Below are 19,244 nucleotides of genomic sequence, written 5' to 3'. Positions count from 1 at the left end.
TATGATGGCTGACTCCGTCCTAAAAGGTCGTATTTTCATCCGTACGATTAAAAACTGTTAATCCAAATGATAACAAATCGAATTCTGAAGGAAACCGTCACCGTTGCCCTCCTCTAAATCCATATTTCTGTGCTTCTTTGCAGTCAAACCAACTGTGATTCACACGGACATGTTTGTCAACAGCATCGGCCCCGTAAACGCCATCAACATGGTGAGTAAAGCCGGTGTGATGCTTCAGGGGGGGTCGTGTCAAGCTTTAGGGGGCCGCCGAGGCCACAACCAGGGTCTCACACACTCATATTTGGTCGGTCAGCTGGCCCCGCCCATAACGGCGCCTTCGTTACTGCAGTGGCCTCTGCACCGCTTTCATTTAGAATTCAGTTTCATTCCAAAAGCAGAAAGTGCTGATTCAGAGCAGCATCTGCAGCCCGTTGCTAACGGCAACGGCCCCACAGCCGTTAGCAACGGCCGCTGTCCTGGTGTAATGCTATGCATCAAAGTGGGGAATCCATCCAGGTTAGGGTGAAGGTGGCTCCTCACGCTCCTTCTTCACCCTCTCAGGCTCCTTCAGCTCCGTTCTGCCTTCCCTTTCTTTAGCTCCTCTCACTTCTGCAACATTCTAATAAATAAATCTCTTGTTTTGTTCAATTTCTTCTCATCCACTCGTTGAAATATTTCTCCATTATATTCGAAAGGCAAGACAGACGTTTCCTTCTCATCCATACTTTATTGTGGCGCCCATTGAGTTCTAAAGATGAACAACAGAACCAGAGGCAGGGAAAAGAGATCAGAGATCAAATTAGAGAGAGAGAGAGTGTGTGTGTGTGTGTGTGTGTGTGAGAGAGAGAGAGAGAGCCACACCTACTGACCAACATATTGATGATTCTATGCACAAACACTGTTATTAATTGTTTCATATTCATGTTTTAAGCTTCTGTGGAATTAAAAACAAAGTTGCCACCGATCCCAAACTTCCCGAGCACGGCCCCACCGTGGACCCCCGCGAACGTGCGGCGGCTTTAAAAGCATCCCAGAGCCTTTACGGTGTCAAGATAATAAAAGTTTATCCCACTCAGCAGAGCCTCTGGGAAGCTCAAAAGCATCCAATCTTTTTCTCATCACTGGCTTTTATAGCGTTCTGCCCTTTTGTCGAAAGGGATTCCGTTTAAAAAAAAAGGAAAAAGCTGGAGCGTCGCCAAGCGAAAATGTTATTTTTCAGATCTCGTTTAGGACACTTTGGCTCGGATTTAGCCTTTATTGTCGGACACTAATGCCTCGGTGTCCTCGCGCGCCCAAATCTCCTCCTTTATTTTTCACTCCTCTTTGAACCTCGGGGCTCAACCATTCCAGGAACCCAATAACGGAATAAATAAAATCAACAAGTCTCACACGTGTCATTTTGTCTACATCGAATTCTCTTAAAGGGACTGAAGAGAATGTTTTAGCTTGTGGGCTTTGATGGCTTTTATGCCAAACAATGAATAATTAATGGCCTCAGTGAGCAGGCGGAGTGATGGTTTATTGGTTTCTTTGTGAGGACTTCTGGGTTTTTAATACACCCCCCTCTGCTGCCAGAATGGAAGGGGTTTGAAGCCCCTGTTTCTATTTGACCTTTGCCATAGTGCAGCGACGGTTCCGTTAGCATAAACATAAACGGAACATTTCTTGGTTTCGCCCCGCCGACAGGAATACACCATCGACATCTTCTTCGCTCAGACCTGGTACGACAGGCGCTTGAAGTTCAACAGCACCATGAAGGTCCTGCGCCTCAACAGCAACATGGTCGGGAAGATCTGGATCCCAGACACGTTCTTTCGCAATTCCAAGAAGGCCGACGCCCACTGGATCACCACGCCCAACCGCATGCTCCGGATCTGGAACGACGGGCGGATACTCTACACGCTCAGGTAGAAGTCCGAGGTCATTCCATTCACACTCATCCACACGGCCTGCTGAGCTCTCCCATTTAAGCCAGGTGTATTCTTCTGCCCTGGAATCCATCAGAAGGAACAATCAATGCGGGCAGAAGGAACCTACCTTATGATGAATGCGTCTCTAAATAAAACATGGCACTGATTATCCTGAAGAGGCCCGGGCCTTTCGAAATTCCAGTGAGTAAGGAACACTGGGATGTCCTCAAACTCCTCATTTTCCAGCAGCTTCGTGTTTATTTCTTAATACCGCCATCAACAGCCTGTGTTAATAAGAAAACTTTTTGACCCCCTTGCTTCAGAAAGTGAACGATTGTTAACCCAAAACGTGTGAAACAGAAGAACTAATTAACTCTTGTCGCGCTAATTAGCATGTTTTACATGCTGGATACAGCAAACATTAGCGCTGGATCATAAGTGATAATAAGAGCGAGCAAACTCTCCTGGACTCAATCAGGACGTGATGGATGTAGTGCTCAGCAGAACCCCCCCCACCCCCCCCCACCCCCCCCCCCCCACACACACACACACACACATTTCATTAATTAGTTAAAGAAGTCTGAATTTTCCCAGCACTTCATTAGGATGACCACCATGATTGCGAGGACAGTGATACATGACAACAGCCAGTGTGCAGATAGGTGAGGTCGTTGGAGGTCATTTTCTCATTAAGGGGAAGTTTAATGACTTTGCCTCTAAATTCCCTCAAGTGTGAAAGAGAGAGACGGGAGGCTGCGGAAGCATCAGTTTGCTTTACTGAAATTTTAATTAATGCGGCCTGGCGTTAGCACGGCGGCGTTCTAAATATGCTCCTATTTACACAAGCTTCTCTCACCTAAAGAAGTGGAGCGGGTGCGTTTATTATACAATTCTCATGCCCACATATAGAAGACAATCAATTAGACAAATAATTAATGCATTAATTTCCCAAACAGGCGCGCACAAAGCCCCATCTGTTAAGTCCCACACAGTCTGAAAGTCATTTTAAAACTTTTAGCAAATTAAAAATTCTCCAATATGGAATTCAAACATCAGATTCTCATTTAAATACACTAATTATGGTCCCAGATGGCTGCGGGCAGCTGTGGTTATTTGGTGTTCTGGGCTCTGAGACGAGGATGCGCTGGAATCTATTACTTAGACCCACTAATGCAGAAACTTTGGTCGAGCGGATCATCAAGCGCTCGCAGAAGATCTAATTGTGCGGCGCATCCCGATCAAGGCTGCTGCAAACGATAATTGGATCCAGTTCCGATGTTTGATGAATCGGAGCGTCTGTTCGGACGCGATTCCACAAAACGTCGTTAGCCAGGGTCGCGTTAGTTAGCGGCCGTTTAGTCAATTAGCTGAGAGCGGAGCCGTGTCTGCTGAGTCGCACAAATATAATAAAAGCCTTTGGTTCGACTTTATTTCGTGGAATCTCAGGAAGCATCGGGCAGGACCGGCCTCGTCAAAGAAAGATACTAAAAGTGTGTCCCTGCAGGTTGACCATCGACGCAGAGTGCCAGCTGAAACTGAACAACTTCCCAATGGATGAGCACTCGTGCCCTCTGGAGTTCTCAAGCTGTAAGTTGACCTTCACTGTCGTGATATAGTCTGCGCATGTACGTGCACCCTTGGACACAGGCAGCCTAGCAAAGCTGTCTTTGTCAGGACTCCATGAAATCCATTAATTTGCTCATTTTGTTGCTTCAATCAAGCAAAGAAACAAATCATTGTTTTTGTCTAAAAAGTTCGACGAGACCAAATGGGTCACACCTCCCACGTTAAGCATGTTAATGAGGCTGCTGCGGCTCGACAGAGGTGCACTATGGGATATTCCCCAGAGTAAATGCCTCCACCAGAAGAAAAAGAAAGGGAAACCAGCAGGTGTGGGTCCTAAAAGGGAACAAACGGTTCCCTAAATGGATGAAAGCCGCGGACGGCCGCTGAAGTTTGGAAGCTGCTTCGTGCTCAATCTCAAAGGAAACAGGCCGAGCAGCATTTATCACATTCCCCCGACGGCCTCAAATTGCAACGTTTGGTGGCAACAAGGCCTCTGCTACAAGCTAAAATGTGTAACGTTGAGCTCCTGGAAGAGACAACGACGCTTCCGTGTGCGCCGACGGCCTAGCGGTGCAGAACGTGGCCGATCCGTCCGTCCGCTGAGCCGCAGAGTGCCGGCATAACTGAATATCTGAGAGCACTTTAGTCATAAAGCCATTTAAAGTTTGCGCCGAGGAAGATTCACGTGCATTATTCAGCCCTCGCTCCTCCATCGACCGCACACGACGCCTCGCCAGAGGAGAGGCGGAGGAAAATCCACGTTCTTGTCGGGTTCTGGTTGACACCGGCGGGAACCCAGCGCGGTTCCTGCCCAGTCAAATGAAAGCAGGCCAACTGGAAGCTCTGAAACTGGGATCTTGTTATAAAAATGCATCCGGTTAGATTCAATCAGTATTTACTGGTGGACTGGAATTCGTGCCGCCGCGCGTGGAGTGCGTTTGAAGCGGCGTTCTTTCCCGATCTGATGTTTCGATTAGCTTCGCTGCTGTCTTTCTTCTGTGGAGTTGATGAATAATTGAAATATTCCACACCGGTTCCATTTAGGTATCAGGAGCGACACACGCACCCCAGGCCTATCCAGAACATACTGTACCTCGTCATGCTAAAGTGAGCCGCCGTGGCTAGCTTAGGTTAGCTTAGAAGTACACGAGCTGCCTGTAGTTTTAGAGCTTTTCCGGAGTGCAGAACTTTCTGGAATCATCAGTCCTGAGCTTATTTCCCAGAAGGGATGCAGATGAGTCTGAATAAGGGGGTTATTTTTTGCACCATGCAGCTTTTTTCTGTTCTTTCCCTCCTTTTTTTAACTTTGTACTTTGCCGTTCAGATGGCTACCCCAGGGAAGAGATCGTGTACAAGTGGAAGAGGAGCTCAGTAGAAGTCGGGGACATTCGCTCTTGGAGGCTCTACCAGTTCTCCTTCGTGGGCCTGAGGAACACCTCGGAGGTCGTCAGGACCGTCTCGGGTAAAGAACCACGGCTCTTTTGCTTCCTGCTTTTGTTGTTTTTGCTCTTCACCTCTTGATTAAACCCTCAAAAAAGCCTTGCTGCTTCCTGGAACCTATACCTCGTCAGGTTTCCCACACTCACCGGAGTGCTGGACTCATTTCCCTTCCTCTCAGTCCATCCCAGGTCATTATGTTACACTGTTATGTTGGTATTGATCCGGGGGATGGATGCTTTTTTGGCTGCACTTCGGTACTAATCTCTTTAGAATATACTGTTGGCTGGAAGGATACAGTAAGTAGAGTCATTACATCAGATACGTGGCAGCGGGCTATTACTCTTGCTATAGCATGTTCAGCCGGGTCTGTCCAGTCGCTTCGTGCCCTGATTCCCATTTACCAGCGAAGCTCAGGCTGCCTGGTGGGACGCAAACACGTCAGAAGAAGGAATTACAGCATTGTGAGGAATGAATGTGCACTACCTGTGGTACCGTCCGCTGCCTGAATCTTAAAGCTTTAACCTCAGAAGGCCACTTCAACGCTGCGGAACAACCCAAAAAGCAGCCCGACAGCCTGGTGAACGTGCACGCTTCACAGAACAAGGCCGCGTCACAAAGCCTGTGTTTATTCTGCGCGTCGCCGCACAAAACAGTCATTTGCCAGCTGAGCGCTACGCAACGATCAGACACAAGGACTGATCGTTTTTTAGCGTGTTAATTGCGTGTTTACACGGTGACCCGCTGCCGCCCAAATTGATCCAACAACCAGATAAAAAAAAGGGAAACTTTCGGTTTTAACCGAGACATTTTTTTTTGGGAGAACATGAAAAAGGCAGTGGGAGTGGGCGGACATGCCGGAGAGGAGCGCTTCCATCTCCTCTGTCCCGGCCCGGCTTCCTTCTCTCCACAAACACCCATCTGCTGTCGGCGCCGGGGCGCAGAACCTCGGCTTGGAGAGCTCGTGCCTCGTCTTGCAGTCGGTTGGAGTGTGCGACCCGCTCCAGCCCCGGCTCGATGATCCTCTCCCCTCTAAAAAAAACAGAACACGTCTGATTGGGCTGAAACGTTTGGCTCTGAGGTTCCTAATGGAGAAATGTTGTGACATCACGAGAGGGCGGAGCCTCAGGCTGCAAGAGGAGGTTAGGAACGGGGGCAGAACGTTCGTGGTTGTGAAGGTTGTTTTGAAGGCCAAAGGTGGCGGCAGCGGCAGGGGTGGCGTGGGGGGGGGGTGGCGGTGGCGGGGGTGGCGAGTCCATTGAACAGATCAGGGATATATGCTGAGGACACGGAGTTCAATGGAAACCTGAACGGACAGACAGGACAGGTGAGCTGACCCTGACAGCGATGGTCACAGGAAGTCAGCGCCTCTCATCCTACATGACGAGCTGACCCCCCCCCCCCACCGCGCTCTGCTTCTCCCGGCGCTACTTAACGTCCCCCCTCCGCAGGCAATCTCTGAGTGTCGCCTTTAAAACGGGGATGAACGATTATTAAAAAAAATAAAGTGATATTAGAGAAACGGGCAGGACGTGGAGGTGGGCAGGGCGGGGGCGGGGATTAGCCATCTGCCGCTACGATGATGCAGCTCTTTATAAAAGGGTATGTCTGCTTGGATTTGTTGATCTTACCTCTCTCAGCCAGTGTCCAAAGGGAGGGTGGGGGTTGGGGGGGAGGGATGGTCCTGTTAGCGTGTCACTTCACATCTAGTCGGCTGCACTGCCTGGAAGCTCATACCTGCATTTGTGCAGACAGACATTTGCATGCTAACACACACAAAATGAAGCAAAAAAACAAGGGGAGAGGGGGGAGGTTGTGGGGAGAGTGGGCAGCAAGGGTGGTTGAAAGGACACCAGTGAACGGAATAGCAATAAGCTGCCACATCTGCAGAACATTCTAATGTATGACACCCGAGGTGTGAGGCACGCAGCTAGCTGTGGTTAAGTTTAGCACCGAGTGAAATGTGTGAACAAGATGAACGGAGGCATCAATTATCCCGGCAAACCAGGATGTGGTGGCAGTGTGTGTGTGTGTGTGTGCGTGTGCGTGTGTGTGTGCGTGTGTGTGTGTGTTTACAGGTTTACTGTGGACGGTTACCCAAGGATGCAGGAAGTCGTTCGTCTCTTCTAAAGTGACGTAGCCAGTGGGGTGCATCTGCGTTAACCGTCAGATCTTTGGTCTCTTTGCTGCTGTTTGCCATCTTTGCAGCACATTAGCGGAATAAATATGCCTAATTAAACATTGCTTGATGGGCAAAAAGCTTTTTCCTTTCAAGCATAAGGAGGCGAAGCCATCTAGCCCCCCCACGACAGTTATTTCCCCAGCAGTGAGCCATCCGATGCTCCAGCGAAAGGCGAGATGGTTGCTTGGCCGTGCACGAGTGCGTTCTCTGTGCGTCCGTCGCTGCTCTGCTGTGTGTGTGAGTGCGCTGGACTCTGCCTGCATCCTTATATTCATGCATGTTCCTCTGTCCATTTGCCTGCGTGCACATTCGGCAGTGCGCCGCGTATCGGGCCTGAACCATTTTTAGCTATTCTTAGAGTGACCTTCCGAAAGCCATGGCGTGCAGCCCTGTTGTCTGTGTGCGGCCGCCTGTGTGATTCACTTTGAGTGGCGAAAGCCCAGGGACACATCAGCGGTCCTCTCCCGATGAGATAGTTACGCGTTCCGCAGACGATTCTTTGATGGGGCGAATCTGAAGGCAGCGCGGATGAAAAAGAAGTGACCCGGCGGAAGAAACGGTAGCAGACGAGGCAGGAACATCCGCGTGTGGTGCACATATGCACAAACAGAGCACGTTAGCTCGCCAGCAACGGCTCCTCCTCGTAGCGGAGAGCATCATCGTGCTAGTTCAGGTCGGGGAACCTACGCATCACTTAAAGTTTAACTACACACCCACCAGGGCGCATCAGAAGGATATGGGCCCCTCTGGGTGAATTAGGAAACAAGGATTACTATGGGATCGCTCTCAAAAGAGCGTTAAAGATGTGAGGCTTTGGAATCCAGCCGCTGGCTCGCCACTTCTGCTCCTTTCTGACCCTCTATAACCAGTCAGAGTCGCCTTCCATGTCCCCCCCCCCCGACCAGGCCTTTGCAGCCATTTGACGCTTTAGAAGCTTTTAAAGACACACAAGACCCAGATGAACTGGGGTTTGGACCCTTCACCCTAAATCTATCCATCTGTGTTGCCCATAAAAGGGCACGACGGCCGACTCCTGATGGCGTTCTCTCCCCCCATTCTTCGTGCGTATCTCATTTGGCTTCATATGTATTAAAGAGGGGCCTTTGTGGGAGAAGGTTGTTGATGCTGCTGATGCTGACACTCGTTTGTGTCAGGACTCTATAATGAATCATCAGGGCTGCGTTTCATTAAATCCAAACTTCCAGATGCAGAAAAGCAGTTTTACTAAAATACCCATGCGAGAGCGACAACGGGCACATGGCAATATTGTCTGGAGGCATCAGGAGGTTTGCCCAATCCCAGAGCGCCGGCGCGACAAGCGCTCGCATCTTCAATATCGGAAAAACAAATTGAAATGAAGTTTTTTTGGCAGATTTCTTGGGAGTAAGATGAAGCGGAGGGAAAGTTTGTCATCATCGGCTTTGATTAATAAAGCCAAGATGGAGCAATGAAAAGCAATAAAAGCAAACTTCCTTTTTTTCTATATATATTTCTAATATTACACAGATATTGCTTTGCTAACCCCTTCAGCATAGTCTGGGAAACAACTACAGATGCTGCATATGAATTCCCGATAATGCTCAAACACGGGGAAGTGAAAAGGGAAAACGTGGCCCCGCTGTTACGCGACAGTTAGTGGAACAGCAAGTTACGTTTAAAATAAGATGATTGCTCTTTCAGAGCATCTTAAAAATCACAGCACTGGCTACAATAGCCGCAGCTGCCTCGCTCCCATAATAACCCCGTCCCTAATCTCCCCCTCCGCGCTCATTCCCGACGTCTCCGTCTTGCTACTGGGCGATAGTTGTGATGGACAGGAGTGGGAGGGAAAAACGCCCTGACTCAGCCGGAATCCTCTTTTTGTGAAGTTAAATCCCAATTTGCACCCTCTCCCGTCCTCCACGCGCAAATCCTGCCCTGCCCCATTACCGTATCCACGGTAACACAAAGGCAGCAGATGCCCAACTGCTTCAAAATGACTCTTTTTTTTTTTGTCTTCTTGTCAAGTTCTTGTGACCTAAAAATGTCCGCGCTCGCTTTCTCTCTCTGCATTTGGCCAAATAATTAAAAGCTGAACACAGGCGGGGGGGGGCAGATTGCTCTGGGAAGAAAAAGCACATTAAAAAGTTCCCGTAGGTGGAAAGAAGGAGAACGTTCGCTCAAAAATATTGATTCTTCTGCTATTTCCTGTCAGTTTGTTATTATTCTGCGGTGCTTCTTCTATATTTTGGCGGACTGGAACAGGTTATTGAGAGCGCACAACGATATGGATCGGCGCTCATAACCTGCACTTGAAATAGAAATTTAGATGTTCTCCCCCCTCCCGACTGTAAAGGCAGGAGTGTCGGGGGCTGATAAACTAGGACACCGGGCGCGTCGACTACAAAATTAAAGCCGTCTCATTTGCCAGAGTGGGTAAAGATGGAGAGGGGGGGTGGGGGGGGGGGGGGTGGCGCTGATGTAATCAGGCGATGGTAGATCCTGTGTTTGTTGTTAGCAGGATGGAAGGCAAAGATGGAGGTCAGGGGGTGGAGAAAGGCGAGGGGGGGGAGCAAAGCCAAAAATAAAACAGGTCAGCGCAGTCAGAGATGCCTGTTCTAGAGGTTACACAGAAAGTTTCTATTGAATTTGGCAGGATTCCCTTTAGATATGAACCCCTCAAGATGTAAAGCATGCTACTGCAGCACGTTAGCGGCACGTTAGCTCCAGGAAATCCATGTTCCTGTGGCTAACGCAACCGTCCCTGCTGTGATGGACGGACGCGCTTCGGATGCTCACAGCAGTTCAGTAGAGCAGTTACTCATATAGGTTGAACCCTGGTTGCTCGATAAAATGGTGTGAAGTTACGCTCCGGTCCCAGATAGTCTTCACGCTCGGCTTATTGGCCTCCTGCAATATTCAGCAGCCCAGGGCTTCAAAGTAATTAGCAATAAGGAAGGAGGAGAGAGTCCTGGAACACTGCGTCCATGCACATATTCATCTCACTTTTCTGCACAAGCAGAAGCAGCTGTCTTCTATGAATCATGTTTTTGGGGGGTTTTTTTAGTGTCAAGTCAGAACGTATAAGATTAGACGTCATTTGTCTCAAAGGTTAGCATTCTGAGCCTCGCAAAAAACGGACAAAAGAATGTGACTCATCTGTGCGAAGCTGGGCGTCTAAAAAAGGCCGCCGTTGTGTTCCCATGGATGAAAGATGCCCATGAATGTGCACGAGAAACGTCATATTCATGTTATATTGGTGCGGTTTAAGTAATTAACGGGAACCAGGTTAGCAGGAGTGTCATTTTGGTGAGGATTAGCCATTATTAAGATAATAATTTTGATTCCTCCTTCCTGTTTTAGCACTTCCTTAGATTTGCCTCCTTGACTATAGTCGTAGGTTAGGAGTTATTATTTTGCCCTTCATTTTAATAAAAATAATAAATAATAAAAAGCCCAGTGTGGTGAACAAGGAGAAACCAAGTGAGAGTCAAATGTTAGAACTTCCATCCAGAAGCTCATCTCCCGGTTCCGTGATAGATGATAATTATGCCAGATTTAGAAGAGGATAAAACTTGGAGACGGAGTTAAAAATAAGCCCGTAAATAATGTTTCATTATACAATGTGATGAAAACAAACGCGGCGATGAAGTTTGGGTTTGCATCCTGGAAACTGTTCAAAGGGAAATGCAAAGCAGGAGGACAGGAACCGAGGAGGCCGCGGCCCTGAACGCACACTCTTGGTGTGGATCCACAAGGACGCACACGTTTTTGTCTGGACAGAGGTTGGGCTGCTGGTAGCCGGACACAGCGGTTGTTGGTAGGGGGGCGGTCCCTGACGTCCCGTCGTGATCCAGGGAAGCAAATGAGCGCCCTCCTAGCACTGTGGTCGTCTGCCTCCATCCCATCGACCGCGTTACCAACCAGGCAATCGAAGCCCGCGGCCTGTTGCCTGGAGTCCAACGGCGCCGCTCTTTTGCAGCAGTTTCTCACCACTGTGGTGGGTTTGTTTCGGGTTTTCCCCCCCTTCGACATCATCAGCTGCAGCAGCCGTTGAGGACGGAACAATCCGTCTAATCAGTTTTGGGGAAAGTGATGAGTCGGCGCTTTTGCTCTGAGCATTGCTGCCCCCAAAGCAGTCAGCCTCCGGCGCGATCATTAGCAAAACCGCGTCTCGCGCGCCCGCGCGCCCGTGCGCGCCGTCCTCTGTCATCTTTAATATAGACGACCCCTGACAGCGGAGGAGCTCAGCACGACAGGCTGTCAGCAGCGCTCCGACGCGTCTGGCTCCTCTGGATGGCCAGCATGTGCCTCAGGTCTCTCTCTCCCGTCCACATCCGCGCCAATTTACAGCCTGTCTGCCTGCACGATGATATTCTCGCGTGACACTCCCCCCCCCCCCCTTTAGGTCAGCGTTTCTCAATTACAGTGCGTCATTCCACAGCACTCCCCTGTGGCTGTTGCGCAATAATACACAAGCATGAGGGCGGCGGCTTTTACACTATTTATCGTGACATTAATCAAGGTTTCCTCCAGTGTTTTTCTCCTCTGCTGTACATGTTTAGGTCTAAATCTAGGTGCCTCCGCTGGCTGGATCTTCTGATGAACGATTGGCCCCCGCCAGGTTTTTATGGCTTGCCGTAGATTACATCACCCCGTTGCCTTGGAGATTCTAATAGAAATACATCAAAGCGGATCTTTGCCCAAACAGCTGCTTTGCGCAGTCGTCTGCTCTCGTGCGTCGCGGAGAGGACGGATGGCTGCGCCGTCACAGTCGGGAAGACGGAGCAGGAATTAGCACATGAAAGTCCGACCCCGGGTTCAGAGCGGGGATGGCAGATGTGAGGATGTGGGCGGCGCTGAATGCGTGTGAAAGATCAAACCCCCTGCGTCATTATGAGAAACACTTCATGTTCCGTCAAAGCAGATTTAACCCCGGTCACAACGGCCTCTGCGCAGTCCTCGTGGAGTGTGAACACCCTCGTCTGTTGTTCACTATAGTCAAGTGTGTGTGTGTTTGTTGCTTTGATATTGCGCGAACATGGTTTCCAATGGAACAAAACAAGACAAGCGGGAGATTAGATTGCGTGTACAGGCTTTAATCCCACAGAGGTGTCTCGTATGGGGGGGCCAGAGGAGCCCCGCATCCATTAGGAAGTTCTCAGGCTGAGTTGGGAGTGAGTCTGTGTCTGTGGCAGCTTTTGTAGGCACGGTTGCCATGGAGTTAGGCCCTTTTGGCACCGCCGTGCAATGAAATCATGTGTTTTTTTTATCTACAAAAAGCACAAAAACAGCCTCGTCTGTGGAACCCAAATGCCCAAACAAACATGTAAACATCAAATTTAACCAATTACAGCCTGGACTCTGTACATAAATCCTCGCAGTCTTCACATGTTTAATTCCTAAATGAAGCAGAACAGCAGTGGCTAACCCCGAGTCGTACGAGCATATGCTAACAGCTACCCGCTAACCACAGAAACTGCAGACAAAATACTGAAATAAAGTGCTATGAAGTACACGTGTGCCCTAATTGCCCAGTATGATTTCGTTAAACCTCACCCAAAGACTCAAAGCTGTGAGCGAGCTTTTAGCTTTTAGCTTTGAGTGCAATCAGGAGGTCATTAGCAAACAAATGCATTACTACGCAGCCGTAATGACATGCTGATTCAGATATATGGTGCTGCCAGAACACAAGGGCGGCGGTCGATAACGCCTCCTCAAAGTGTATTCTTGGCTCGCGCTGCGGCCTGTAATGAAACTGAGGAACAGATGAAGGGAGGCGTATAGCATGTCGGCGGCTCTGATAACCAGCAGACCTTATCCCTGTGGCGGAAGCCCCATTATCATTAGGCGTGCGAGGCAACGGGAAAAAGCGGGTGTGTTGTGCTGACCCAGCTGGACTGAGCGTATCAACCGGCAGTTTCTCAGCTACCAGGGGTCTCAGTTTAGGGCCTCTGCTAATGTAATGTTAATCAAAAAGAAAATAGTGGGCTGCAGGACCCCCGAGAGGAGCCTTCATGTGTCTCCGACATCTCAGGCTGAGGTGCCGTAATGGACGGCGGACCTGCACGCCTCAGCAGAAAACACCTGTGGTGATGCGAGCGGCCGCGCTCGTGCTGCCCAAGTTGTTCTGCCAGCTTTATTTAATGATGCTATCAATGGCTGGGCGAGCAGTGGTGCATGCTGGGATAAATCACAAAGACTTGGTGCATGTCCAGAGAGTAGGCGCACTCACTCACACAGGGCACGTGTTCAGAACGAGCACTGAGGCACTCGTCTCTCTCGCTCTGTCCTGTCCTCTCTCTCTCTGTCCTGTCCTGTCCTCTCTCTCTCTGTCCTGTCCTCTCTCTGTCCTGTCCTCTCTCTCTCTGTCATGTCCTCTCTCTCTCTGTCATGTCCTCTCTCTCTCTGTCCTGTCCTCTCTCTCTGTCCTGTCCTCTCTCTCTCTGTCCTGTCCTCTCTCTCCCTGTCCTGTCCTCTCTCTGTCCTGTACTCTCTCTCTGTCCTGTCCTCTCTCTCTTGGCCCTGTCCTCTCTCTCTGTCCTGTCTCTCTCTGCCCTGTCCTCTCTCTCTCTGTCCTGTCCTCTCTCTCTGTCCTGTCCTCTCTCTCTGTCCTGTCCTCTCTGTCCTGTCCTCTCTCTCTGCCCTGTCCTCTCTCTCTGTCCTGTCCTCTCTGCCCTGTCCTCTCTCTCTCTGTCCTGTCCTCTCTTTCTCTGTCCTGTCCTCTCTTTCTCTGTCATGTCCTCTCTCTCTCTGTCATGTCCTCTCTCTCTCTGTCCTGTCCTCTCTCTCTGTCCTGTCCTCTCTCTCTCTGTCCTGTCCTCTCTCTCCCTGTCCTGTCCTCTCTCTGTCCTGTACTCTCTCTCTGTCCTGTCCTCTCTCTCTTGGCCCTGTCCTCTCTCTCTGTCCTGTCTCTCTCTGCCCTGTCCTCTCTCTCTCTGTCCTGTCCTCTCTCTCTGTCCTGTCCTCTCTCTCTGTCCTGTCCTCTCTGTCCTGTCCTCTCTCTCTGCCCTGTCCTCTCTCTCTGTCCTGTCCTCTCTGCCCTGTCCTCTCTCTCTCTGTCCTGTCCTCTCTCTCTGTCCTGTCCTCTCTGCCCTGTCCTCTCTCTCTCTGTCCTGTCCTCTCTTTCTCTGTCCTGTCCTCTCTCTCTGTCCTGTCCTCCCTCTCTCTGTCCTGTCCTCTCTCTCTGTCCTGTCCTCTCTCTCTCTGTCCTGTCCTCTCTCTCTGTCCTGTCCTGTCCTCTCTCTCTCTGCCCTGTCCTCTCTCTCTGTCCTGTCCTCTCTCTCTGTCCTGTCCTCTCTCTCTCTGTCCTGTCCTCTCTCTCTGCCCTGTCCTCTCTCTCTCTGTCCTCTCTCTCTCTGTCCTGTCCTCTCTCTCTCTGTCCTCTCTCTCTCTGTCCTGTCCTCTCTCTCTGCCCTGTCCTCTCTCTCTCTGTCCTCTCTCTCTCTGCCCTGTCCTCTCTCTCTGTCCTGTCCTCTCTCTCTCATTAACACACAAACACACAGATGTTGGCTGTTTTTCCCAGCAAACTCCAGCGTGTCCTGTGTGCTCTCCTCATGAGGAAAATTATTAGCCAGCTGCTCAAACCCCAGCTGCAGACTGTTCAATGTGTTGTGGGTTTTTAAACAAACCCACACTCACACACACACACACACACACGCACGGATCCATGGCTGAGATAGAGCGTGCCCTGCGGGTTTCAGACCGCGCCACGAGGCCGGGGAAGGTTTAACCGTGCGATGTTAATCAATTAACGGAATGAGTCTGAGGCCAGGAGTGAACTGTCATTAAAGTCCGAGGCACAGACAGGTAGACAGACAGACAGACAGACAGCTGAACACAGCACACTATCGGCAGGGCATCGTCACACTGTCAGGGCGCGACTGAAGCGTGTGCGATGAGGTCACCCCCGTGTCACCCACCCTCCCCACCCCACCCCCTGGGTTCCATCGGCCCACTCTGTCTGTGAGGTCGCAGCTCATTCACAAAGAAGTGTGTGTCCGCGCTCAGCCAGGAAGTCACTGTAAAACAGGCCAAATGATCCGTACAGCCGAGGTCAGATCTGTCCGGGACGAGATAACCTCGGCCAGAGAACGGCCAACAACCGCTGGGGGTCAGGCAGCAGGCGCACGGCTGACGCGTCACCGGTTGAATGCTGGGGTTCGTGTTCCCGCAAACTACTGGCAGGGGTTTGGCATGTCTGTCTGTGTGTGTGTGTGTGTGTGTGTGTGTGTGCCTTCCTTCAGTTATCAACAAGGATGATCCGAGGCGTTATAAACCTACCGTTCTCTCTTTGCTTTTCCCTCCCATTCAACCCATTTGCATCCGTTTCTCCCGCTCTTATGCTCTCTGTGTTTTCCTCTCTCCCCAGGAGACTACGTGGTGCTCACCGTGTTCTTTGACCTGAGCAGGAGAATGGGCTACTTCACCATTCAGACCTACATCCCCTGCACCCTGATCGTTGTCCTCTCCTGGGTCTCGTTCTGGATCAACAAAGATGCCGTCCCTGCCAGGACGTCCTTAGGTACGAGACGCCGCTAAACGCCCGTGGATTTATAAGAGAAATAGAAGGACGGTGGCTTCGATTCCAGTAGTTCCGTTTAGAGTTCATACAAAGATGAAAATGCATTATTCATCGTTATTACTCTCCTGCATCGGCCGCAAAGCACCATTGTTCTATCTGTGTTTATGCTTTGTCGGCTGCTTCACTCGTGGAGGAGTTCACTAACGCTGCCCCTTGAGCTTGAACGCACCTCCTGCAGGTGGATCGGCGCCATTCATCAGCCCCGCTGGTCCATGGTCGTGAAGCCCCGCCTCCCAAGCTTTGTCACATCTAAATCCTTTTCTTCTCTGTTCTTCTCACCATCCTTCCTCTCTTCCTCACCCCCCACCCCCCTCTGAGGCCCGGCAGGTGCTCTGGAATCTAGCACATCTTGATGAGAGGAGCCCGTCCTGCCACATATGTTTCCATGCGTGGCCTAATGAGCCGTTCATTATGCAGTGCATCGGGGAAGACGCAAAGATGCACGTCTCAGCACAAAGGCGGTGCCGGCAGCCTCTTAGTGGAGAGAGAAAAAAAAGACACTGAATCGCAGAAAGAGGGCAAACGTGGGGACTTCAAGGAAATTTGTCAGCTTGTGAACTTGACCTTAGCGCTCGGTGAACATCCTCAGTGCACTTATGTCCGGATCTCCTAGTCAGCGTTCCTCTCGGCCCCAGAAGGGCGTGAGCTCCGGCCCTCCACTCCATGTGATGCCATCATTAGCGAGCAGATCTACATGTAAAGCAATCCCTCAGGCAGAGCGCCTCATCCTACCTCACTAACATCATTACTTTCCATATCATTAATCTCTCTAAAAATAGGCTGATTTGTTTTCCTTTGCTTCCGAGGCTCCAGACATGATTTGCCATGGAAATAATAACGCCATTAATCCTCTGCTAAAAGTGCACCAAGAAAGAAATGTCTTAATTTCTTTTGAAAGATGATGCGGGGGGGGGGGGGGGGGGGGGGGGGGGGGGGGACTGGAAGCCAGGTGGTTAGGAGGCGGATTAATGCAGATGACATAATTCCTAATCCTTCAGTGTCATCCAGAAATACATCAGCTTGTTCACAATAAGGAACATCTCTCAGTCCACGTTAAATTTAGACGTGAATCAGTGGTCTTATACAAAACCCTCACATTTAAAGAAGGGGGGGTGGGGGGGTGGGCTTGTTAACCAGTGGGAGTTGTGATGTCACCACAGACTTGTGGATGGATTTTCTCATTATGTGGTATCATCATCTTGCGAAAGTGTGAGTGTGTGTTTGTGTATGTGTGTGTGTGTGTGTGGGGGGGGGTCAGATGGAAGGTGGCCATCAGCAGTATGTGGATCAAGAGGACAGTCAAACATCTGTCATGGGGCCACAGCCAGAAACAGACTTTAATAACAGACTATGTTGCATTAACCCAGCTTTTATGTGTCTTCTCACCGACTTGACCAGGCATCACCACCGTGCTCACCATGACCACGCTGAGCACTATTGCCAGGAAATCCCTCCCTAAAGTCTCCTACGTGACCGCCATGGACCTGTTCGTGTCCGTCTGCTTCATCTTCGTCTTCGCCGCACTTATAGAGTACGGCACTTTGCACTACTTTGTCAGCAACAGAAAGCCGAGTGCCAAAAAGGACAAGAAGAAGAAAAACCCGGTGAGCATCTCTCTAAAACTAGCGCGGGAACATCGCAGCATTGTTTTGATCGAGCCGAACGAACGGGCGTCAGTATGGCCTTCTATGGCACGGTTTATCTAGGTGAAAGTTCACGCTCGCCGTTCCACCCCCACTGTATTACACCACAGCCATAAGCTGTAGGAGGGGGAAAAAGCAATACGCTAGGAAGTATCCCAAAGGGAGCATCTTCTCAAGGGCCCCACGGCAGAATTACTTTATGAGTCGGCCACGAAGCTCAAACCTTAATCCACCACGCATCTGCTCCATTTGTAATTTAGAGCCAGGTCACGTGATTGAAGAGGCGGCCTGGCATCGGCCTTAAATCCTCGAAGAGATCATGGAAATTCGATCGGAGGAGGTCGTGATCTCTGGAGAACAATAACAGCACTTGTGGAGCTGTTGGTAATGTTTGCCACTAAAATGGGAGTTTAGACTCCAGCGGAGGACCTGTTGGTCCTGCTCAAGGTTTCTTCCTGTTTAAGTTGAGGTTTTACTGCCACTGCTGCCTTTTAAGGGTTCAGGCTCTGGGTTTCTGGAAAGCATCTAGAGACAGTCTTGATTGTGACAGATGCCGTAGGAAGTTAAACTCAATATAATTGAATGGTGCTAATAAAGATGACTTTTTAAAGACGCGGGCGTGGTTACATGTAATTCATGAACCGCCCCACCATTGAGTGCCCTGTACTCCAGCGGGCAACCTTATCCGACCCGAACTTTTGGAGAAAAGTGGGCTGCTCCAGTTTAACTGAGGTTTTGTGTTTGGTGCAAGAGTCTCGTGGGCATGAATGTCTAATAAAGTGGAAGGTGAAATGCCAGCCCGGGCATCTCCCAGGGGCTTTTCTCAGGTTTTCTGCATGACTTGCCGTGATGTGTGTAAAATGCTTTGCAACTGAACTTTTTGGTGATCATGAATTGTTTAAAATATAGAAATAAGCGCAACAGTAACAGATGTGAAGTCGTGCGAGCACTCTCTCTCCTCCTGTGGGCAATCATAGACACTAATGACAGGAAGTGTTTCTGTTCTCAGTCTGTCCACGTTTAGCGTTTTCTCCCAGGTGACTCTGCTACGAGCATGTGAGATACATACTGTATATCCCACCATGCATCTCTCCCCGTCTCTGGAATCTCTTTCTAAATGTATGTTTCTCTACAGTATTCTTCTCTCTCCGTGATGAGTTGGAGCGGTACAGCGCTGTAATGTTCACGTTATCGTCTTCTTTTTGTTGCGTTACATGTACTCTGTTCATTTTTTGCTCTTTCAATCCCACATACTGTTTTTTTTGTTTACTTCCCCCCGTCTGGACAAAAGCTCCTTCGGCTCTTTTCCTCAAAGGTATATTGCCTGTGTCTGACTGCATGTGTCTAATGCATTTTGGCTCTTAGAGCCCCCCCTCCCACCAACCCAGTACCTCACTGCTTCTCTGTCTGGTCTAAAATGGACGCATTTCTTCCCTCCCCCTTTAGCTTCCTTGCATTCCTCTCCTGAGTTATTTAATAAGTGTCACAAATAACATGAGAAAGGGGGCACAGTGCGGAGGCAGCCGGCCAGACGTGCTTATGCAATTTTTCTGTGTTTTATTTATCTATTTGTTTTAATTCGAACATCCCACGCATCTTGTGTCCAGAGGAATTGAATAGTCCGGGTGTGTGGTGGACTTATTCTGGCTCCCTCTGTCCTGTTTCACTATGTGTTGATGGTTTTTTTCTTTTGCTATGGGCAGCTGCTGCAATAGCTTCCTCCTCCTCTCGTCCCTCCTCCTGCCAGTAAATCTATACCTGTGTGTTCGTTTGGGCTTCTCAACCTGACACTTCCTGCGGAGTCAGCAGAGCCTTAACAGACTGAAACAGACAACCCCGGCACTGCGTTAAGTCCAATTAGTGTTGGAGGTGCATTCAGGAGATTAACCCATGCTCATCTTTGAACAGCTAAATCTAGTGTGGCTGGGTGAGAGCCACCAAAG

General features: G+C 49.9%; 1 protein-coding gene across 4 annotated transcripts in view; it reads left to right on the top strand.

Annotated features, from left to right (window-relative positions):
* The window catches only part of gabrg2 (gamma-aminobutyric acid type A receptor subunit gamma2), a 33,907-nt gene that overhangs the window by 9,914 nt on the left and 4,749 nt on the right, over positions 1-19,244 (top strand). For 2 of the 4 annotated variants that reach the window (XM_029848796.1, XM_003970929.3), the window contains exons 3-9: positions 144-211; positions 1,687-1,907; positions 3,415-3,497; positions 4,801-4,938; positions 15,446-15,598; positions 17,057-17,262; positions 18,593-18,616. In XM_029848796.1, coding sequence (XP_029704656.1) covers positions 144-211; positions 1,687-1,907; positions 3,415-3,497; positions 4,801-4,938; positions 15,446-15,598; positions 17,057-17,262; positions 18,593-18,616 — 893 coding nt within the window. The remainder of the gene's footprint in view (positions 1-143; positions 212-1,686; positions 1,908-3,414; positions 3,498-4,800; positions 4,939-15,445; positions 15,599-17,056; positions 17,263-18,592; positions 18,617-19,244) is intronic. The other 2 variants (XM_029848797.1, XM_029848798.1) reach the window with 1 other exon arrangement.

This window comes from Takifugu rubripes, chromosome 15, assembly GCF_901000725.2.
Source record: "Takifugu rubripes chromosome 15, fTakRub1.2, whole genome shotgun sequence".
NCBI classification, from domain to species: domain Eukaryota; kingdom Metazoa; phylum Chordata; class Actinopteri; order Tetraodontiformes; family Tetraodontidae; genus Takifugu; species Takifugu rubripes.
Note: the sequence above shows the minus strand (reverse complement) of the source record. Positions and strands in the feature narration are given on the sequence as shown.